The sequence below is a fragment of the Capsaspora owczarzaki genome, assembly GCF_000151315.2.
Source record: "Capsaspora owczarzaki ATCC 30864 unplaced genomic scaffold supercont2.12, whole genome shotgun sequence".
Classification (NCBI taxonomy): Eukaryota; class Filasterea; order Ministeriida; family Capsasporidae; genus Capsaspora; species Capsaspora owczarzaki.
In genome coordinates, this window is record NW_011887303.1 from 695,506 (window position 1) to 711,174 (window position 15,669).

The 15,669-nt window shown below is 54.7% G+C and overlaps 5 protein-coding genes across 5 annotated transcripts; 3 read left to right on the top strand and 2 right to left on the bottom strand.

Annotated features, from left to right (window-relative positions):
- Positions 1–38: 38 nt before the first annotated feature.
- Positions 39–6,021, bottom strand: CAOG_06813 (hypothetical protein). The gene is made up of 2 exons (XM_004344384.2): positions 498–6,021; positions 39–315 (listed from the first exon to the last, which is right to left on the bottom strand). Exons 1-2 carry the CDS (start codon positions 5,954–5,956, stop codon positions 180–182), a joined length of 5,595 nt encoding a protein of 1,864 aa, XP_004344434.2. The 5' UTR covers positions 5,957–6,021; the 3' UTR covers positions 39–179.
- A 119-nt stretch (positions 6,022–6,140) lies between these two features.
- Positions 6,141–7,833, bottom strand: CAOG_06814 (large subunit ribosomal protein 1). Its single transcript, XM_004344385.2, has 2 exons — positions 7,792–7,833; positions 6,141–7,169 (listed from the first exon to the last, which is right to left on the bottom strand). Exons 1-2 carry the CDS (start codon positions 7,794–7,796, stop codon positions 6,524–6,526), a joined length of 651 nt encoding a protein of 216 aa, XP_004344435.1. The 5' UTR covers positions 7,797–7,833; the 3' UTR covers positions 6,141–6,523.
- A 316-nt stretch (positions 7,834–8,149) lies between these two features.
- On the top strand, positions 8,150–10,403 carry CAOG_06815 (Maf1-pending-prov protein). The gene is made up of 5 exons (XM_004344386.2): positions 8,150–8,337; positions 9,318–9,701; positions 9,784–9,855; positions 9,939–10,028; positions 10,117–10,403. Exons 1-5 carry the CDS (start codon positions 8,192–8,194, stop codon positions 10,160–10,162), a joined length of 738 nt encoding a protein of 245 aa, XP_004344436.1. The 5' UTR covers positions 8,150–8,191; the 3' UTR covers positions 10,163–10,403.
- A 219-nt stretch (positions 10,404–10,622) lies between these two features.
- On the top strand, positions 10,623–12,009 carry CAOG_06816 (complex I subunit NDUFS3; the record flags this gene model as incomplete). Its single annotated transcript, XM_004344387.2, has 3 exons — positions 10,623–10,776; positions 10,932–10,964; positions 11,214–12,009. 3 exons carry the CDS (start codon positions 10,623–10,625, stop codon positions 11,843–11,845), a joined length of 819 nt encoding a protein of 272 aa, XP_004344437.1. The 3' UTR covers positions 11,846–12,009.
- A 49-nt stretch (positions 12,010–12,058) lies between these two features.
- On the top strand, positions 12,059–15,663 carry CAOG_06817 (hypothetical protein). The gene is made up of 5 exons (XM_004344388.2): positions 12,059–12,683; positions 12,852–12,941; positions 13,051–13,156; positions 13,293–13,442; positions 13,544–15,663. Exons 1-5 carry the CDS (start codon positions 12,154–12,156, stop codon positions 15,386–15,388), a joined length of 2,721 nt encoding a protein of 906 aa, XP_004344438.2. The 5' UTR covers positions 12,059–12,153; the 3' UTR covers positions 15,389–15,663.
- The last annotated feature ends 6 nt before the right edge of the window (positions 15,664–15,669 follow it).

A 15,669-nucleotide genomic window follows, 5' to 3' on the forward strand; every position in this document is an offset into this window, starting at 1 on the left:
TGTCGCTGTCGTCCACTTGTTACCAAACCTCCTTGCTTGTAAACACGAGTGGGAATTGCAGTCCACAGGATGATACACAGTAACAAAGGAGATACAATACATTGGACTGGGGTCAAAAGTACAAGTAGCAAAGACAGCACGCAAACTGCAATTTCGGATCGGAACTCGGAACTGTCGTCTTAGGAACGGCGTCCTTGCTTGCGGGCGGGGTCTCGATCGGGGCTGTGCTCGGGATCGGACGCACCAGGGCCGTCGGAAAAGGTCCGCCGTGGTCGATCGAGTGGAGCTTCGCTCGACCTCCCGCGCTGGTGCGACCTGCAATGACCAAAAAAAAAAAACAGTACCACGGATTTTGTGTTTCGAAAACCACAGGTCAGAAAACTCTCCTCGCAGCTGTGACCATCGCCGTTGCAACAACAACAACAACAACAACAACAACAACAACAACAACAACAACAACAACAACAACAACAACAACAACAACAACAAAAACTTACGAAAGCGGTGGCGCAGTCACTCTCGGCGAGGGCTGATCACGCACTGGGATGTGAGCAGCCAGACGGGTGGCAATGGGTGCAGAAGTATCATGGGCACGACGGGGTGGGCCTTGGCTCTGTTGATAGGATCCGGTGGTGTAGGATTGGGATTGGTGACCAGAATTCACTCCGTAACTCGACGGACGCTGCTTGTTGGCCTTGGGTGATGCATTCATTTGAAGTTGGTAGCGGACGCGACTTTTGACGCGGTACCCAGCCAGGCACGCCTTGGCAGTTTTGGCGTCGTCTCGTAGTGTTCGCTTCGCGAGCAGATAGGCGTCCCGAGAAACAGTCACGCTTTGAGCATTGCGAAAGTTGATGGAAAAAAAGGTCGGGAAAAGGCGAAGGAAACCGGTGAGTTTGCCGCCAGGAGCCATGCTCCTCATGCAGGCAATGACGGGCGTAATGCTCCGCAAGATGATGAACTCGCCGATCGCAGGAACATGCACTGTATGAGGAAGACCGTTCAATCGCCCAAAGTACGCGAATTTGACGACTTGATAAAGCGCAGCATGCTTCATTTCGGTCGAGATGGGGTTGCCGTCAGAGTCGGTCGAGCTTGCCAAAATGTCCTGGTACGGTGCCAACGCGGCTTGCCGATCGGCGTGTGTGAACACGACCGCTGGTGCGGTGGAGGTCGCATGTGTCGCGTTCCACGAGTCGTCATGTTCATCGGTTTGAGGATTCATGTCTGCGACAGGCGTGTCGGTCGAAGAGGAAGCCTCGGTGACCACCAAAGTTGCCGCGTGATTCGGGTTCTCTTGGCTTGGAGAGACCGGGGGCTTATGGTCGACCTCCTGGGATGGAGGCTCGGCTTCCGTTGGAGGCATGCCTGCGGGAGCCCGCCAAAACGCGCTGTCTCGAGACGGGGGCGGAGAGGGCGGAAGAAACGAGCCCAATTCCGGTGGTACAGGCTCGTTCTGGCGCTCAAGTTGCCATCGTTGCTGCAAAAACCGCTGCTGCAACCGAAACTGCAACTGCTGCTGGTGTTGTATCAGACGCTGAGTGCTCCATTCGGCCGGAAGTGGTGGGTTGGGTGCTCGCCAGCCTGTAGAAAGCGCTTGCACCACTTGGGCTAGTTCGGACACTTGGATGGCAGGATGCTGGGGCTGGGGGAGCCCACCAGCAACAGCTGCAGTGGTCATCGGGGGGAAAGGGTCTACCGACACGGACACGGGCAATGCGGCAGTGAATGCGGAAGGGGCTGCTGCTGAAGGGGCTGCTGCTGAAGGCGCGACAGGGGCAGAGGCAAAAGGAGGGACAGACATTGAGTCTGCAACCGATTCCTGATGAGTGGGAGCACGGGACACGGCCAGCGTGGCTGGAGTAGCGAGTGAATCGATCTGTCCCTCGGATTTCACGACGACACGCCTGGTGCCTCGCTCTTCGTCGTACAGCTGGTTGCGGTGGAAGGTGCCGTCAACTCCCGGTCCAAGTCCAGTCCTGCCATCAGCCTCTCCATCCGAGCCCGCCGGCGTGTTAGCATTTGACGACTTGCCCAGTCGCGTGGGAGCGGCACGCCGTGACTGTGCTGAACTGTGCTTGGGAGAGCTGCTGCTGCTGCTCGAATGAAAGGACCAGGCTTCATACGCATCGTCAGGAACCGCGGTTGCGGAAACTGCAGAACTTTCGTGCCGCTTGTCGGCTTGCGAGGATGGGGGCAAGTTGTGGTTGGACGACTGGCCCAAAGTTGAAATCAATCGTCGAGACCGGCTCAGGGGCGAAGAGGGTTCGTCCGTCAGCAGACGATGGCGCTCGCCCAAACGACGATCGACCACGTTGAAAATGTCTCCTTCACTTAGCGCAGCAGAAGAGGTGGGCGTTCCCAGCGACAATGGCAGGTTTTTGGCTGAGAACTCTGACGGGCTCAGCTGCAAGGATGGCGGAAGGTCAAGTGCACTTGTTGACAACAGCCGGCTGAGCTCCGAGGTGGTGGAGGCGGAAGTTGAAGCGGCGCTGGAAGAGGCTGTGAACCCTTTGTCAACAGCAGCACTTTCAGACGCATTGGGAATGCTCAAGGCACGACGGCTGGTTCCAGCAGTTGATGATGATGATGACGATGATGATGGCGGCCGGGTCGCGGACACGGCTTGCTCGCAAGTCTTGTTCCACGCCAAGAGACACGAGTGACTCGAGACACGGGTTTGCTGCGCCAGGCAAGTCAGCACGTTGGCCTGCAGGACCTTGCGCGATTCGACAAAGGACAGGCCCAGCTCATTGAACTTCTTGGCACGGTTGGAAGGCAACCGTTTTGATGCAAGCTGCCCATCCCAGCGGGGCGCGCAGTTTTGGCAAACCACAGCATCGACATTCAGGCGTCTGGATTGACTCAATCCAGCAGAGGCCTCAAGGCACCGCTCGTGGTATGCATCACCACAAACGACGCATGCCACAAGATGCTGGTTATGTCCGGGTGTACTCGATGGTTCCAGGTCTCGATACTCGCGAGTTGTCAAATCCGACGATGTGTCGTCGATCGAAGGGTCCAGAGTTTCAGACTTGCAGACGGCACAGTGATGGCTATCGCAAATAAATCCGCCCCCTGGGGTTAGCCGAAACGACGGGCTGGTGCAACGGTTGTGAAATCTGCGAGGGCAGAGCCAGCACCGCACGACGGGCTGGTCGTCGGTTCCTCTCCGTTGACACGTCGTGCATCGGTGGCTTTTCGAGATGCAGAACGCACACTTTTCGAGAGTCGACTTGTCCGTCAGACCCAAGCATTCCGGGTGAAAGTTCTGGTCGCAAGAGAAACAAAGCCGGACGGTATAGCTCGACGTCAAGCATTGAAAACAATAACTGTTGTAATCAATGGATTTTCCCAGCTCAGTCCCCGTCAGTCGCACAGGATGCCAATACCTCCTGGTCGCGTATCGCGAGGTTTGTTGGTCAGCATTCGCTCGAGTGTTGGAACTTTTTGCAGCGGCGCTGCTCGACGACTCTGTCGAATCGCGTTGAAAAGTTTCTGTCGAATCTTGTCTGGAGGGTTGGGCCGGGCCATTAACGGCCGGCACCTGTGTAGCAGGAGTGTGGAAACGAAAGGATGGAAGGGCGTCTGCTGGCTGAACCGTGGGGCTGCTCGCAAGCGGAGCTGAGAACTGCTGAAACATGGTGCTCCAAAACGACGGTTGGGCGGCGGCGGCTGGTGTCGGAGGTTTTTGGCCGGACGACTTGTTCATGGCCAATGGTGGTGTGTCGGGTTTTGCGGCACGCGAAGGGTCGAGGGAAGCAGTTGAGCTCTCGGTCTTAATGACAACCTCTGCGGTTGTTTTCGCTGAAATGGCTGGTCGAACTGCGGAAGCAGTTGAGGGATCTGCCTTGAAGTCATGCTCCGCTGTTGTTTTCGTTGAAATTGCAGGGCTGTTACGTTTCCAAGAGGCAGAATCTTTCGTAGATACTCCAGTATCTATTGGCACCGGCGGCGTGGAGCCAGCTGTGGAAGGCATGGCAGCAGCAGCTTGCAGATTTCCACTTTCAATACCCGACACGGAATCTGTTGCAGGTATGCCATCGTCCATTGGCACCGGCTCGGAGACTGTTGCGTCCGGTGCGGAAGAAGTTTGCTCTTGCGCGTCAGCTTCGACAGGTAGGTCGTATTGCAGATTTCCGCTGTCATGAAGCGCACTCGAGTCTGTAGAGTGCATCTGTTCCTGATCTTCGCTCGTTTGATCGGTGAAAACAAACGCCGTGGCCGAGTCGCCCCCGGTTGCGACAATCTCCAGCTGCCGTGCATCATTGACAGGCAACGCAAATGGAGGTTCCAAAAGCGCATCCTCGTCCTCGTCGACTGAGAGCTCGGTGAACAAAAAAGCACCGTCAGAGTCGTCTTCTGTGGAGATTAACAACGAACGGCTCGAAGTCATATCTGCGAAAACAACGTGGGCCGGTTCTAATATCGCAGACTGTAGTTGCGCGGTCTCCACAGGCGACGGTTCGGGGTTGGCTGGAGTGCTGGTTTGCCGAGGTGGGTCGATTGCCATCGGTGTTGGCGAGAGCAGGGTCGCTGAGCCGCTCATAGGAGCGGTGCTGGCATCAGAAGACTCGACTGGCCAGTGTGGTTGTTGCTGTGATTCTTGCGGTTGCTGTGCTTCTTGTGGTTGCTGTTGCGGTGGTTGTGGTGCAGGCTCCGACTTGGTGGTGGGGAATCTGGCCAACTGGGTCGTGCTCTGGTGTTCTGCGGCGTCGCCAACAGCAGAGCCCAGGGTTGGCGTCAAAACGCTATCTGACGACGCGATTCGTGGGAGTTCCGTTGTAGTACTGACAAATGCTGGCAGACGGGGCCGCCCGCGCTGCAGCACCGAAAATTGGCCCCGACCAGACCGTACTGTCACTTCGGGAGTGTCCATAGCAGGAGCCTCCTGCTTTACACTCAAGGCGGATGTTGCATTGCTCAATCGGGGAACAGGAATGGGGCTTGAGTGTTGACCAGAAATTCCGGATTCATCTCGGTGGGATGACGGTAGAGAGGCCATGGATGCCGACTCGGTGGGATCCGCCGCGCGACCAGACTGCAGGGCAGTGTGCGAGGCGTCTGGGTGGGCTGGCGCAGGAGACCTTCGCTTCGACTGCTGGGCTTTCCGACGACGAAAGGCAGCAATCTTGTCCGCGCACTCGGTCAGATGGGACGCTGGCTCCCAGGTGTCATACTCTGGCCCGTGGCCTTGCCACCGAACCAAGTATCGCGGCCCGTCTGCCTCGTCGCGCTGATCCACAATGCACTCGACAAAGAAGAATCCCTCTTCGTCGTCCGGCACGTTGATCGCCTTGCTCATCTCCTCGGCTGGCTCCTTCTCCTCCGGGTCGTGGTCGTGGTCGTGGTCGTGGTCAGCATCATCATCATCATCATCACCATCATTGTCATCATCGTCGTCTGTCGCCTTCTTGGGCTGCGGTATCCGTGACGAACGTGCTGGCTTGGGGAATCCGCGGTGCTTGGTTTTGGCGCCATTGGTGTAGACTGGCGCCACGCCCTGTGGATCGTCGCTCGCACTGGCGCCAGTATCAGACGAGATCGAACTTGATGATCTTGGGTGCTTGGTCGCGTTGACGACTGGTACTGGGGAGGTCTTGACAGCCGGCACAAGCGGAGGACGAGCAGGCAATGTTCCCGCACGAGTCGTGGTCTCACTCTCGGCCAGCACGTCGTGGCTGCTGCCGGTGGTGGTGCTGGTAGCCCGTTGTGGTGCTGGCGGTATTGGTGATGTATGCGCAATGTCATTGACGGAGAGCGTGCCGTAGTAGCCCAAGGACGACTGCCGCGAGGACGACTGCAACGACGAGGGCGCCAAAACGCGCCGTCGAGATAGCTCCGTCCGGCGCCCACCCGACGACTCTACAGACGGGTGGTCGAGAGTAGGAGCGGCCGATGGAACGTAAACGGGATCGTCATCGTCGTCGTTCACGAACTCGACGTCGTCGCCCATTTGGTATTTTTTTTGTTTTGCGTGCGTTGGTTGGTGCCAACTCAGATCGGTACCGTCTCGAATGCAACAAAGAAGACTGCAAGTAGGGGTGATGGTATCGATTAGCTAAAATACATAGTCATGCTCGTTGTTTTCAAAATGACTTCAAGTGATTTCTATGAAACTAAACTACTTGCCAAAGAGGTGGAAAAGAAGAATAAGTGTATTGCCATGAGAAAGATTTCCGCTCCCAAGAACGACTCTAGAATGAAACAGAGACGCTTTGGTAATCACTAGCGCAAGGTGCGAAAGGAGTCCCTCGCGAAAACCAAATTGCTTTGGTTCCGATTTGTTTTTGTGTTCGGCAAAAAGAAATGTGAAAAAAAGGGGGGTTGAGAGAAAAAGAGAAACAGGGACAGAGCAAACAAAACACACAAACTTGAAGAAAGAAAATAAAAACGCGACGAAAGGACAAAGAAAGGAGGGGGACAAGCGAACATTCAAGTCTCCGCCCTCTCCCGCTCGTCACGCATTCCTGGGGACCATTCCATCTTCGAGCCTTGCTGGTAGGAGCATGCAAGTGAGTGTTTAGTAGAGGCGCTGGGGCTTGCCCATGGAGCTCTTGATGTAGATCGAGCGAACGTTCTGCCAGTTCTTCTTGAGGAGCGAGACGAGGAAGTTGATCGAGATGTTGATGTTGGAAACAAGCTCGTCCTCAGTCATGCCAATGTTGCCGACGGCAACGCCGAGGCAGAGAACCTTCTTCATCTGGAACTTGATGGTGGCCTTGGTCTCGGCAACCTTGGCGACGAGGTCGTCGGTGTGGTTGATGAGGGTGGGGAACTTGCCAGCCTTGTTAAGACCGGGGCCAAGCAGACGGGGGATTTGCTTGATGACAGAGTCCGAGGCGAGGAAGGCGTCGTAGCTCTTGGCCATCTTCTTGATGAGCTTCTTGTTCTTGTTCATCTTCTTGAGGTCGTCGACGGACATGGTGGGGAGGCCGGCAGCCTGGGCCTGGTCGAGGTGCTGCTGGTCACCGAGGATGCAAACCTTCATCTTCGGGCGGGGGATGACGGGCAGCTTGATGGAGCCAGAGAAACGCTTGTCCTTGTTGGGATCAATGTTCTTCAGACCGACCTGGAGCTCGATGGTCTCGAGGAACTTGCGCTTGTCTTCGGCAGAACCCTTGATGATAAGCTGGACGGACTCACGGAGAGACTCGCGGGAAATCTTGCTGTAAAGTGGGAAAGAGGGAGATCGGGGGTGAGTTGGTCGCAAAAAAAAAAAAAAACGAAAAAACGAAAAAACGAAAAAACGAAAAAACGAAAATCGAAAAAAGTTGTGCAATGATTGTGCAATGAAAATCGAAGAAATCGTAGACAGCGGCCTCCTGCCCCCTTTCGAGTGCTCGGCGGTCTGCTCTGGCAACGAAATCCGCTGGAGAATTATATACTCTATCGGATTTGCCGGGGTTTGGGCGGCTGGGAACCAGCAGGGCGCCGGGATGCACGGTGGAACTGGAGGCGGCGAGAGATTCAATGTACAAATCTCACGAACGAGCAGCCGCAATGCCCATCCCTGCTCATCCCTCCCCTCCCCTCGAGCCGTCAATGCCACGCTCCCGCGACTCTCTGTCCGAGATGGCGCCGCCTAGCATTTGAATTGGCAGCCGCTCGAGAGGACGATCCGGCGAGCCCTCGAGTACCCCGTGTGGCTTCGCTTGACATCCTTGCCGCACGCTCTCATCTCCCCGGTCCTCCACCATCGCTCCTGTGCCCGATACCGCACACTTCCCCAACTATCAAACTGTCGATAGGTGTGCTCCTGCAATCGCCGAGAAGAAGCTGGATCGTTACCTCATGTTGGCAAATGAGAATGTAAAAAGAGGAGAGAGAACAAAAACTGCATCCAAATGCGGATACTTCTCCGACAAAGCAACGCAGTGCAAAGCCGCTGTACACAACATTCAAATGCAAATCCAAACATTGCGAGATGGCTGGGCCTGATTCGGGCGGTGTGAGGAGCGCCCAGAAGGTGGGGTTGGCAGGCCTTTTTGCTGAAAATCTTTCATAACTTTCGGATGTCATAACAAGCGCCACGGAGCATGCAATCCCCCACCCCCTCCGATTGTGGTGTGCTGCGATTGGTCGAGTTTCCTGCCAGTGAATCTGCTTCGACCATAGTTCGACCATAGCTCGAGCTGCTTTCTCCACTCCTTTTTGGTTTTTGACACTTTTCGTTTTCGGTTTTTCCCCCATGAAAATATTGGAGAATGTCAACCTCGACGCGCTGGGCTCCAGTCTCAGTGTCGTGCGTGGCGACAAGCGTATGGTTGGACGTGTTGAGAGCTACTCGTGCAAGCTAGCGGGCACGGACAAGAAGCAGTACAAGCAGAACTTTACGTGAGTTTTGCGCGCGTTTCGGCGTTGAAAAGAGCACTGCCAGCAGCAACAGCACCGCCACCACCACCTCACCCACCGTTGTCGACAGTGCTGGTTGCCAGCATTCGTTCACTGATGATGGCAGACGCTCGGCGAGGGTCTTGTCAGCGAAAATGGGCAGAGACCGAGGTGGGGAGAAAAAGGTTCAAAGTGTCTCATGATTGATGACGGCTTTGCGGCCTGGGGAATGCGGCTTGGGCCTTGCGATCCTTGTCCCTCCGCCTCCATCTCGTACGATGGACACGTGCAGCTCTTCCCCGAGCGTCGCAGCAGGCGTTTTAAGCTGGAAGGCCAGTGAGAGCCTCGAGCGAGCGAGAATTTGCTTGTGTGGCAAACGAAAAAAAAAAAAAAAAAAAGCGGCTTCGTTTCTTCTTTGCTCGCATTCACGGGCGCCAACCGAGAGGTGGACAAACCAGCACCGCCGCGCTTCACTGTCAGACTCACTCTATCAACTGGCGTTGTCGTGGGGGAAGAGCCAGCGCGAGAACGTGAAGACCGACACTCAAAAATGGCGCCAAAAACAACAAAAACTCTCCCGCCTTCCCCTTTTTTTTTTCTTTTTTTTTTTTCGCCGCTTTGCTCTGTGATCTCTTTGCAGAGGCGCCCCCTTTCTCCCCTCGCCATGTCCTCATAGAGTGAGATTGGAGTTTGCGCTGTGGACGTGTTCGGAAGCAACGATCCAAGATTACCTACCTTTCATTGCTGTTATTTTGAACCTTTTTTTTTTTTTTTTTTTTTTTGGTGGCCCTTTGTTCCGTCCTCGTCTCTCGTCAGCCGCACTCTGCTGCTCTGCCCGCTCACATGTCACCATCTGCGACGCGTTGATGTTCTCCCCTTTTTGCGTGGAAACGGTCGACCGTGGCAAATGATTTCGCATTCGCTCACCGCTTTTTGTTTTGGTGTTTGTGCTTTTGCTTTGGGTTCCCATTCGTCGGTCGCAGCGCCGAATACACCGAGCCAGAGCACATCCTGGCATTCTCACCGCCGCAGAGCATGTCCGTGTCGCCCCTCTCGCAGTTCAACGAGCTGTGCTACGAGTCGTGCAACCGCAAAACACTCTTCTACCTGATTGCCGTGCTCAACTCGGCCTTCCCCGATTACGACTTTTCGACACTCAAGTCGCACAACTTTAGCAAAGAGCGATTCGACATGGTCTCCAACTACATCAACTCGACCCTGTCCACCGAGCTTCAGGACGAGTGGGTGGCCATCGCCGCCAAGTTCTGGTCCTCCATCGACGCCGACGTTGCTCTCCGAGACTGTGCCATCTACTCGTACGTGCCCGAGACGGACGCCGACAACCCATTCGCGGAGGATGGCAACCTGTATGTGTTTGTTGTTGTTGTTGCAGCTGCTGCTTTCTGCTGCAAGTTTTAAAGCTCATCCGCACTTTCGTTGTGCTGGCAGATGGTCGATGAATTACTTCTTCTACAACCACAAGCTCAAGCGAATCGTGTTCTTCTCATGCAGATGTTTGAGGTACAGCGAGCGAGAAGGGAAGGGGTGTGTGCTTTTGCAGAACGTTTTCGGTTGTGACTGATTTTGTGTTGTCCTTCGCTTAGTGTCACCGCACCTTGTCCGGAAGACGAAATGGCTTCATGGGGAGAGGAGGATGAGTTTATGGAACACTATGAAGCGGACGATGAGCCATCGTAAGTCGCTCGACTTGTTTTCGTTTTGGGATTATTTTTTTTCTACGTGTGGCTCTCTAACGCTCAGTTGGCCATCGCAATGTTGTAGAAGTGGATACTATGGATCGAACAACACGGGCTACCCAGTCTACTGATTTGGGTTTTTCTCAGTTCGTGTGTCAGAAATCGTTAGAAATTTCTTACTTCTGCTCGATTGACCGTGATGTGTAGTGCTTTTTTTGTGGTTTCTTTGCTTTGTTTTTGTTCTTTCCTTTCGATTGTTCGATTCCGACCGTGTGCATTCTTCGCTTGTGTGTTGTTTCCCTGAGTTGCCTTGTTTTGCCTTATTGCTTTGAAAATTTTGAAACATTCTGAAAATGTCAAGCATGATTTTGCAGAGTCGCAGTTTCCTCTGGATGCTTTGTGCCATCATGTGCACATAGCAGTATATCTTGGTTGAGAATGATGTGATTACAGTACGTGAAGGGTTGTGCATAGTTTGCAAGCTGTTGGTGATTGCAATCGCTTCCTATTTCTAGCGGGATCCCGCTGCCCGTATTAGACTTGTCCATGATGGAACCTCCTGAGCTTATTTGAATCCCCGCCAAGTGGCCAATGCCAAATTCTCATTCAGAGTCGAGCCAAGCTCGAGCGCAGTCCATCTCCAAGTATTTCCCAATGTACCGCTTTGCTCAGTTGGCAACTCGCGCTGCCTCAACCGGCGCCGTGTCGCGCCTTGCCGCTCCGTCTGCTGCTACTGCTTCTCGTGGTGCGTTGATTTCTTCTCGTTCCGCTGGCTTGTGACGGTTGGTTGTGGGAGCTGCAGCCGCTTCTTTCGTGCTGGGTTCTCTCGCTCTCTTCAACAGCTCACCCATCGTTCCCCCTTCTTCGATTGCTCTTGGCTTTTTGTTGCTTTCTCGACAGCTGCCATTCGCCAGTCGAGCAGCGTCGCTCCGGGTAAGTCGTTGTTTGACCTCTCATCCCTGCTCCATGCACTGGCCGCTGTTCTGAACACACATGATGGGGCAAAGGGGAAAGCGAGATCTTTTTTTTTTTTTTTTTCTTTCCCTCTTCCCTCGCTTCCCTCGCTTCCCTCGCTTCGGGACTGGCTGTCCACGCATGGCCTGTCTACATTGATATGTGTTATTACTCGTTTTGATCGTCGATCTCACCGGAAAACCGTCTCTCTTGCCTCCTGTTGAACAGCAACCACGACAGTTTCAACTGCACCCATCACCGCCGCCTCGCGCAAGCAGCTGGAAGAGTACGGCCAGTACCTGGTGGACGTGCTGCCCAAGTTTGTGCAGGCAACGCAAGTACAGCACACCAACGAGCTGGAGGTCCTGGTTGCGCCGGAGGGCGTCCTGCCCGTGCTCCAGTTCTTGCGCGATCACACCAACGCCCAGTTCAAGCAGCTGCTGGACGTCGCCGGCGTCGATTACCCAAAGCGAACAAACCGCTTCGAGGTTGTGTATAACTTGCTGTCGCTGCGGTTCAACGCCCGCATCCGCGTCAAGACGTACACGGACGAAGTCACACCGGTCGAATCGGCCACCTGCCTGTACAGCTCGGCCACCTGGTTTGAGCGCGAGGCATGGGACCTCTACGGCATTCTCTTCTCCAACCACCCCGACTTGCGACGCATTCTGACAGACTATGGCTTTGAGGGCCACCCCATGCGCAAGGATTTCCCGCTGACTGGTTATGTTGAAGCCCGATACGACGACGAGCTCAAGCGCGTCGTTGTCGAGCCCCTCGAAATGACTCAAGAAATGCGTCGCTTTGAGTTTCAGAGCCCTTGGGAGCACATTCAGGGTGGCGGCAAGAATTCCAAGTAACAAACCCGAGCCTAGGCTTTGGAAAAGTTTGTTTTCGTTTGGAAAGGGGTTTTTTTGGTTTTCATTCGCGCCTTGTTGTTTTCCGTCGAATTTGACTGTGTAATTTGTTGATGTATTGTGACTTTGTAATAGCAAAGAGTTGCTTTTCTGTTTGTCTTTAACGCTTCTCTTTTTTTGGGTTTTTGACACTTTTTTTTTTTTTTTTTTTTGGCGCACTTTTTCAAACCGCCGACGATCATTCTTTCCTTTGTGAACCCCGTTTTTCATCTTCGATCAAGTCACAGACTCGAGTGTGCGTTTGTTTGTCGATGTCGGCGTGGTATGACGCAGCGTCGGTGCGGAACGGACGACCGTCGGACGACCCGGTGCCTGTGCCCGCGAAAATGAATGACAGGATGGACGATGGACACGGTCGCGCTGACGAGGACGACACGTTGAGCAGCGCCACTCGGAGCGGTAGCCATAGTGGCACTGGACATGGACTGGGTGCCGATCCAGCTGAACGCCGCGCGCAAGGTGGCCCACGACGCCGGCGAGCACCAGCAGAGCAGCAGCAGGATTTGCACCAGAACGACGCGAACCAGCCCGCAGCCGACGCGCTGGACACGGCCGCCGATGGCCAGGCGCGACTGGCGCTGCCGAATCGCAGGGCTGGCTCCATTGTGCGCTGGCTGTTTGCGGTGGGCGACAGCGTCTCGTGGGACGACACGCTCTGCCACTACACAGTCACTGAAGGCCACGGTGCAGCCACCCCGCAAGTGATCAAGGAGCTCAAAACGCGTGTCAAAGGCAAGATCAGCGGGATTCTCGTGCCTGCTGGCGGCCATGCACGGACTGGGTGAGTTTCCGCCCCGCTCCCCAGATTGGATTGGATCTTGACACGAACTCGACCAAGTTTCTCAGTTTCTGAGCATCTCACTTCATTGCGAATGTGCTTCTTTTGTTTGTTTGTTTGTTTGTTTGTTTGTTTTGTCCGCTTGTCGGGATTTTGCTTTTGTGATCATAGAGAGCCGGTTGTTGTGATTGAGCAGGGTTGCCGACATCCGATGATCATCGCTGACGCGCTTTGCGCAGTTTGCGGTGCCGACGTCCAGCAGTAAGATACTCATACCTCCTTGCTTGCAGCTGTTATGAGAGAGAGACGATCTATGAAAGCAAAAGCCCGAGTACTCGCGTCTCATTCCTTTCTTGCTGTCGCTGTTTAGAGAACGAGCCAAATCCGAAATGTCCAACCTCAACAACGACAAGCGACGCGACCCGCAACTCTTCTCGATGATTCACAATATGCCTGGATTGCAGGTTGATGAGAAGGTGAGTTTGTATTCTGTTGCCTCTATCATCAAGCTCGTTAGATGGCATGAGCGACTTACTGACATGTTTCTTGACTGTTTTCCGCCATGCCCTGCGCTCTTCCTCGCCGCCGCACAATGCTCGCCGAATTGACCAGGCCGCAAAGGCAATTGCGTCCCGAGAAAAAGAATCGCTGTTGCAATCGAAAAAGCTGGTTCTCATTGTCGACCTCGACCAGACGCTGATTCACGCAGTCGTCTCGTCGCAAGTACCATGGATTGGTCAATTCCTGCGTGATAATGTCGAGGTAAGAACGCATAATGTTGCCATGTCTGTTTGGTCTGCGGCAGCGACCCCCTTTCTTACTTTTCCGCCACACTCACTTGCTTTCAAACATCCTCCCTCCAGCTGCAAAAGGAGATTTTCAACTTTTCATTACCCAACCACCCGCACTTGTACTACATCAAACTACGACCTGGCGCGCGAGAGTTCCTGGCCCAAGCCACAAAGCTGTTCGAGCTGCACATTTTCACCATGGGCTCTCGCATGTACGCCAGCAGAGTCGCGGCGGTTCTCGATCCTGACGGCGCGCTGTTTGGGTCGCGCATCATGTCCCGCGACGAATCAAAGAGTGCCAACTTCAAGCATACGCAGCTCAGCCAGCTCTTTCCTTCGGGGCACAACATGGTGGCGGTACTGGACGATCGAATCGATGTCTGGGCGCGGCTGGGCAACGTGATTCAAATATCCCCTTACGAGTACTTTTTAGGCGCGAACGATATCAACGCTCTCCCCATGGATTTGGCAAAGGGGGGACGAAGTACGGCAGCCGCTCAAGATGTGGATGGCCTCGAGTCACCTGCTGGTGTCGACGCTCCAGCATCACCATCATCATCCACAGCAACATCAACAGCAACAAGTACAGCAACAGCTGCAGCAACAAACAACACTGACGCCACAGAACCGCCTGCAGAAGACGCTGCTGCACTTCGCACTCTTGCGGAAGCGGAATCTGTGCAAGTAGATTTGGAGAACAAGCTGGCGGCCAATTTGCACATCCCAGTCTCGCTTGCAGCCCGCATTCCTCAGCCTGTGACCGTCGAGGACCCGGCCATGCTCGTGCCCGAGCCCAATGACGACGTGCAATTTCGACCAGCTCTGTTCGCTGACGGCAGTATTCCCATGCAAGTTGTCACCGAGACGATCGCTGGTTTCCTGTCGAGTGAGGAGTCCTTGGAACCACCCACCGACGACGCTGGAGCGCCTATTGCAGACGCTGTGATGACGGAGGCTCCGTCCGGCGAAACCAGTACCAGTGCCAGCGTAGCTGCGACGCCCGAGCAGGCGACGCCTAGTGAAGACACGTCTGTCGCAGCACCAGCAGCCGTGCCGCTGCCGCGGGACGCGCTGCGATTGGGCATCACCTACCCTGCGCGAACCGACAATGATTGTGCGCTTTACAATGCGCTCACCTTCCTTGTTCTGGTGCACATTGAATTTTTCAAGCGAATGCGACGTGCTCAGCAGCAGCAGCAGCAGCAGCAGCAGCAGCAGCAGCACGGAGCGGTCCAGGAACCCGACGTTGCGCGCGTTATTCCCGACCTGCTGCGGGCGTTTGTTCCGTCCAGAGCGCTCATGAACAACGAGCGCCTCCCTTTCAATGAGCTGGTCGAGCTGAGCGAAGTCCACGATCTGCTGCAGCGCGCATCGGTGTCGCTGGCACCAGAGCTGCTGCCGCTTCCCCGGCCAACGTTGCGCTCCGTCGAAACCCTTGCGCTGCCTGCCGACGAGGAAGCGGGGCCTCCCATGCGCCGGGACGCAACCATGCCAGCGGAAATGGCCGACATCAAGCCCCTTGATTCGAGTGACATGTCTGCCCTGTTCGATCTGGACGACGACGACGGCGACGGCGATGGCGACGGCGATGAGGAGCTTCCACAGCCCAGTCAGGACGAAGAGTCGGGGTCGGCCGTGAGACGGGCCAAGAGAAAGGCTGAAAACGACGAAGAGAGGCGTCGATCCAAGGAGCCTCGTCTGGATGGTGATGCTGACAAAGACAGTGATGCTGAGGATGACGACGACGATGACAATGATTCTGATTCTGGAAGCGACGTGAGCGAAACAGCAATGCCATCCAAGGAGACCGATACTGGCGATGAAGATGATGAAGATGATGCTGACAACAGCGAGGACGACAACGATGACGACGAAGATGACTTTGCAGCATCGTTGGAAGCGAGCATTGGATTGTAGAACGAGATCGGATCGCTTCGCTCGTTTCGCTTCAGGTTTCTCGGTACTTCCCTGAACAAGCAGTGCAAGTACCCCGCATCAGCGGTGTTGTTTTACCTTCCTTCAGACCACATACACGGGTTGCTTTGCATCGGTGTTCTAGTTGCCATTCACCCTTTCGTTCGACTCTGCTGCCCTCCACTCCATGAATTTTGTTGTGTCAGTTAGTGATGGTTTGATCCTGTCATTGAGTTGTATTTTTCTTTGTTTCCATTTCCATTCATTTTCCATTCGTTTCACTC

What these genes read in the sequence shown, in the direction of transcription:
- CAOG_06813 (XM_004344384.2), bottom strand. Translation starts at nt 5,956, where the DNA reads ATGGGCGACGACGTCGAGTTCGTGAACGACGACGATGACGATCCCGTT. An exon ending in GTGACTGCGCCACCGCTTTC is followed by an intron (nt 316 to 497) that starts GTAAGTTTTTGT and finishes TGGTCATTGCAG; the next exon opens with GTCGCACCAGCGCGGGAGGT.
- CAOG_06815 (XM_004344386.2), top strand. Translation starts at nt 8,192, where the DNA reads ATGAAAATATTGGAGAATGTCAACCTCGACGCGCTGGGCTCCAGTCTC. An exon ending in TTCTCATGCAGATGTTTGAG is followed by an intron (nt 9,856 to 9,938) that starts GTACAGCGAGCG and finishes TCCTTCGCTTAG; the next exon opens with TGTCACCGCACCTTGTCCGG. An exon ending in GAAGCGGACGATGAGCCATC is followed by an intron (nt 10,029 to 10,116) that starts GTAAGTCGCTCG and finishes GCAATGTTGTAG; the next exon opens with AAGTGGATACTATGGATCGA.
- CAOG_06817 (XM_004344388.2), top strand. Translation starts at nt 12,154, where the DNA reads ATGTCGGCGTGGTATGACGCAGCGTCGGTGCGGAACGGACGACCGTCG. An exon ending in GGCGGCCATGCACGGACTGG is followed by an intron (nt 12,684 to 12,851) that starts GTGAGTTTCCGC and finishes TTGTGATCATAG; the next exon opens with AGAGCCGGTTGTTGTGATTG. An exon ending in GATTGCAGGTTGATGAGAAG is followed by an intron (nt 13,157 to 13,292) that starts GTGAGTTTGTAT and finishes CGAATTGACCAG; the next exon opens with GCCGCAAAGGCAATTGCGTC.